This window comes from Neltuma alba, unplaced genomic scaffold (assembly GCF_004799145.2).
Source record: "Neltuma alba isolate B1F8T4 unplaced genomic scaffold, ASM479914v2 tig00000857_pilon, whole genome shotgun sequence".
NCBI lineage: Eukaryota > Viridiplantae > Streptophyta > Magnoliopsida > Fabales > Fabaceae > Neltuma > Neltuma alba.
Window position 1 is genome coordinate 46388 of NW_021632224.1, and position 5713 is coordinate 52100.

The 5713-nt window shown below is 33.4% G+C and overlaps 1 protein-coding gene across 1 annotated transcript; it reads right to left on the minus strand.

Annotated features, from left to right (window-relative positions):
• LOC114746990 (G-type lectin S-receptor-like serine/threonine-protein kinase At1g11410) lies at positions 1 to 4562 on the minus strand. The gene is made up of 7 exons (XM_028935275.1): positions 3061 to 4562; positions 2828 to 2965; positions 2179 to 2351; positions 1604 to 1814; positions 934 to 1171; positions 692 to 842; positions 1 to 531 (listed from the first exon to the last, which is right to left on the minus strand). The coding sequence occupies exons 1-7, from the start codon at positions 4352 to 4354 to the stop codon at positions 232 to 234; spliced, it is 2505 nt and encodes an 834-aa protein (XP_028791108.1). The 5' UTR covers positions 4355 to 4562; the 3' UTR covers positions 1 to 231.
• Positions 4563 to 5713: the final 1151 nt, after the last annotated feature.

Genomic DNA, 5713 nt, shown 5'->3' on the forward strand with positions numbered 1-5713 from the left:
TGAGTAAAAAAAAATCAGTACGATATTTTGTTTATAGAAATACTAAGAAATATAGATGGAATGTACAATACACCTCTACATTTGCTAGTAATCAATCATTGTTCATCATCAAGCATATATATGAACAAAATGAAGGACGCTTGCTATGCACAAACATTAATACAGAATCAAAGTTTAACAATACATAGGATCAAAAATTGCACTTCTCTCATATATATATCTAAGTCTAATTTATCGAGCACTAATTGTAGTATCTGAAATAGTGTTTACTGAAGGATCTCCAGATGCTGAAGATTCTGAATTCTCTATGTTAGAATTGAATAGGAATGCTGGCTTATGAGGTGAGGGAATGGTTACTTCATTACCAAGCATGAAAACAACTTCCAACATGGATGGCCTATAGAGGGCACTTTCTTGCACACATAATAGCCCAATTTGTATACACCTTAAGGCTATGTCAAGAGGATATGATTCACCAAGTGTTGAGTCCACTATTTCCAAGGCTTTTTCTTCTCTCCAAAGGTCCCATACCTACAAAAAAAAAAACAGTCTCATAATTTTAATAAGAAAAAAATAGGATCAAGGTCAGCAAAGTAGTTTCCATGGCTTCCAAGGTTAAAATAATATGAGAAGAGATAGAAAAGATCAATGAATATGTTTAAGTTTCTCCATTATAGATTTCTTTGGTTACCTGTCCAATCAAATTTGGGGATGCTCTTTCTTTATCAGAGTCTGTATTTCTCTTGCCACTAATAATCTCTAACAATAGAACACCAAAGCTAAAAACATCAGACTTTGTTGAATATTGTCCTACCATTGCATATTCTGGAGACATATAACCACTGCAATAGAAAAAATAATAATGATATAAGATTGTTGTGAAACTCAATTAATGGTGCTATTTTAGATGATGTTCAAGAATTTCTCCCTTACTATGTTCCAACAATTCGTCTAGTTCTTGCTTGGATCTGGTTCTCTCCAAATATTCTAGCCATGCCAAAATCTGAAATTTTAGGATTCATTGTAGCATCCAAGAGGACATTGCTAGCTTTAAGGTCTCTATGAATTATTTTTAGCCTTGAATCTTGATGAAGATAGAGAAGACCTCGAGCAATTCCAAATATAATATTGAAACGTGTATCCCAATCTAATGGCATTCTTTGACTCCTATCTGTAATGAACCATAAAACAATGTTATCTTTGAAAATGATGGAAAATAAATTTAGCTACCTCAAGAAGATATGCAAATAATATGATATATGAATTATAAGCTAGCTATAATGCTTTTTATTTATGTACGAATGATATTCTTAAGTAATCTTATCTAGCTACCTAGAGCCTACATAAAGCCCTTATAATTTTGAAACTTGAATAGTTTGAAAAGAATACTTCGAAATATTTTAATGTACTGGCTCTATGCATTTACTTAATTTCAGAAGAATGTGTCAAAATATATATATATTTTATGAATAAACAAAAAAGGGAATAATTTGTTCCAGTTCACTAATTAATTGAGGCATGCAAGCTAAGTTAATAATGTGTGTGATATTTGAAATTATACAGCATTAGTTTAGAGAAAGAGAAGCAGAATAATAAAACATACCAAAGAGAAAGAAGTTCAAGCTTTTGTTGGGAAGGTACTCATAGATCAACATCCTTTCTTCTTTGTGAATGCAATATCCAAGCAATTTCACAAGGTTCCTGTGTTGCAATTTGGCAATTAGTTTAATTTCATTCTTGAACTCTTGAGTGCCTTGTCCAGAATCTTGGGACAATCTCTTCACTGCTATCTCTTCTCCATTAATTAATGTTCCCTGAGATATCAAATCATTATTTACATTACACGCACTAACCAATATGTCATACAAAATTATGGCAGGTGTCCCTATTATTGTTATACTATTTATTGATATGATTGTTGACTTTTTTTTTTAATTTTGAGGAAAATGACATTCGTTAGATCCCAAAAGGTAAAAGATTAATCTAATGATAGTTATGCCTAAATTTTATTCTATTTTTTAAAATTATTTGAGTTGCAAAATATCAATACTGACATTCATAAATATGAGTATCAAATGCAAATAAAAGATTTTAAGTCTCATAAATCACTTCTATATGCAACGTTTTAAGAACTGGGTCAGATTATATGACAAAGGGATTCTTGAAGATTTTACTCACCTTGTAAACAGAACCAAATCCTCCTTGCCCTAATTGATTCTCATCTGAGAAATTGTTTGTTGCCGTTGTTATGGTTTTGACGCTGAAAAATGGTAAGCTCGATTGTGCTCTGTTTTCACCGTTTTGCTCCTCTGTTGGGGAATTTAATTTTGCTTCTTGTTCGATTATCTCATCTGCAATTAGCAAAAACAAAGACGGTGAAATAGTTTTAAAAAATTGAATAAAGTAATACATAAAAAAGAGCAAACTATTCTTTAATACCTTGTATTAAAAAAGGGAAATCCCAAAAAAAAAATCTCTTAAATTTTAAAATCTCAAATCAGGAATTAATACAAAAATATCTTGTCATTTGCTTTTTAAGTGTAGTAAATAGATCTAATTTGAAATCTTAAAACTCAAGAGGTATTTTTTCAGAGATTTTTCCTTAAAAAAATTTCAAGACCATAGCTTTAAGAATTAGATTAAATCACTAATGCCACAGAAGCTTGGTTGTGATCTATCTCCATAATTCTCCTCTCGCACTTTTCCCATTTTATCTAATCATTCTTTTCCAACTATTTCACCTAACCAATTAACTATTATAAGCTTTTGAGCAGAGTGTGTGTGTGAAAAGGCATTAATATAATGTGAAATGAAATGAAAAACGCACCTCTTCGTTTTTTGATCCGAATGAAACACACAGATAAGACAATAAGAAGAGCAATCAGCAAAATCACACAAGTCACTGTAATCCCCACTTTCCAAGACATAGCAAGCGCTGATCTTTTTGATTTCCTAGCATATGTTTCTGAACAAAGTATAGGAAGAAATATAATTAACAAGAAGAGTTAAAAACAGAAATGAGAAGTGAAAGAAGAATGAAAAGGATTGAACAATAATTACCAAGTTCAATAGCATCAACACGAACATATATATCCTGCCCTTCCTGACTTAATTTTTGTGTATCCATCAAAATCCCATGCCAAATCAAGCATCCAGTCCCACCATTTCTCACATCAGAAACAGAATAGGCATTACAAGAACAGTTTCTCAAGCATTCTTTTTCACATTCTTCCAAACTCATAGTCATATTTGAATTTGCCACGGACGTATCAGGAATCTTTACGCTTTCTACTTTAACAAATCCTTCTCCATTCCCACATAAGGATGGTCCTTTCGTTCTCACACAACCTTCTGATGGATCGCCCTGTTGATACCAATTTGTTGGGTTTTTGGGTTCAAACCCAGGTAAGCAAGAACACCTGAAATTTGCGTAGTTAAGAGGATCACAATTCCCATTGGCACCACAAGATCCATAGTTATCACAATCCACTTCTGGACCAGACCAATATCGATTCCATTGTTTCTTATCATTATCCCATAGCAAGGCTTGGAAGAATCCAGATTGAACAGCCACCACTCGCATGATGATTTTCTTGTCATAGGGGTGAAATAAAATTTTAACTTCATTACCATCATCCGAGAAAGGAATAGTAACATAAGTTGACATTGCTCGTTTCATAAATGGAATACCCACAAGCATTTCGCCGTTGTAGGATCCAGCCCGCCACCATGGTGCGTAATTATTGTACAAGAATAACTGAGGTTTCCCATTAACATTAAACTTCATGGTGAAGTTTCCTGTTCCTGGATCTTCCTCTGCCTTCCAGGACTGCAAAAACCAGCTCTGGCCAGTCCTTCTGTTCACTCCCAATTTCCCATACGGAAGCAAAGTATCGGAAAGATGATCAAAGCTTTGCCATAAAACAGTTTTGGAGTCATTTTGAGAAGTCAAAACAAAGTTACCTATATCTGTGAGTTGAGCCATAACTGTTGTGTTTGGAACAGGGACAGAAACATTCGTAGACCAGATGGGAATGTCGGAGTAGTTACGATGAAGAACTAGGTTTCCATCTGAGCTGATGGAGAGAACACCAGAGGTATCATTAATGGGATCGTCTCTGTTTGCAACCCAAACCACAGTTGGTTCTGGCAGATTGTTGTACCAAATTCCTACATAGCGATTGTTTGATTTGCCTGGAGTGAAGAACCCTAGAGCAAATGAATTTTCGCTAGAAATTAGATGCTCACCGTCTCTGATGGGTTTGTTAATGGTTATGGCATCAGAAGCTGCACAAAACAAGAAGCTGTGATGGAACATAACAAATAAAATAACCCATCCATTTGCTATCTTCATTATCTACTTGTGACTTGTCCCCTGAATACATGAGCATCAAAGGTTCCAGTTCAATGAACTGGTTGCAGTTTAAATGCCATGTTTCGCCCAGAACTGCCAGTTCTGATATAAATTGGTTGTTAGGATCAGTAATATCCCAAAATAGGAAACCATGGAAGGAAACTGTGTCAACCAGTGTTATATAATAAAAGACAAGTTAAAATGATGAATAAGTATGAATAAGTCAATGGACTTTGAGGCTGGCCAATAAGACGGCTTCTTGCTGGGGTATGAAAATAACATCAAGTCAATTGACTTTGAGAGAACAAGTCGCAGCCTCCTCAAGAGTTAAAAATTGGGATCACTAGTGAAAGATTTTGCAAATTTTAAGTATGTGAATGGGTTTAAGTTTTGTGATCATAAAGTCAAACAAAACCGCGTTGGATTCGGCGTGCGTGGATAAGAATTAATGATAGGACTGAAAACGTACTACCTGCGATCCTAATTATAAGAACCAGTTGACTAATTTGAAGAGATTAAGGAAGTAAGTTGAATTAGTTATTTCTCCTAAATAGGTGTTGTCTTTCCTAAAATATCCTTACTAATCAAGTATGTTAGCTAAAACTATAATTATTAGAAGGACTATCTTGGAAAAAATTAAGTAAATATGAGAGATAAAATGGATTGGGGTCTTATATTTAAGACTAATACAAAAGTCAAATAGGGTCTTATATTAAGTACCGGAGGTAGTATTTTTTTGCCCCCAATATTCTTTGCACATTCACTGAATCGATATTTTGCTCATCCCATTCCTAATCTTGTAATATTGAAAAAGTGATCCTAAAGCCCAAAGACGTCAACTTGTCTCACATTCACTGAATGTTTCTGGTGCTCAATATTGTTTTTTTCTCCTAGATTCAATGCATAATATTCATAATCCATATTTGATCTGAATTTCAACAATTTGAATCGTGTTGGGTTTGTCCGATTCTAATATTCTTCACGCAAAAATGATTATAACGTAGAATAGAAATAATGTTCTCTTGTGACTGTTAATTTGATAAAATTTAATTATTAAATCATTTAAATCAAATATATGATTCCAATGAGATAAATATTAACGCTCGGCCCTCACATATGATGAAGAAGAGGATATATTCAACTGTCAACTGTTGTAGGACTAAAGAGAAGTAATTTATAAATCATTGAAAAAGATGATATCATACTCCATTAATTAGAAAATTGTAAAAGAGGATAAAATTAAAGCAGAGTAATTAATATTCTATCTTTTTATGTAAACTTATAAAAGGGACTATTAACTTCTTTTAGAAGCTAATTTATATGCACATAGGACCAAATGGAGTAAACAAAATCCATATC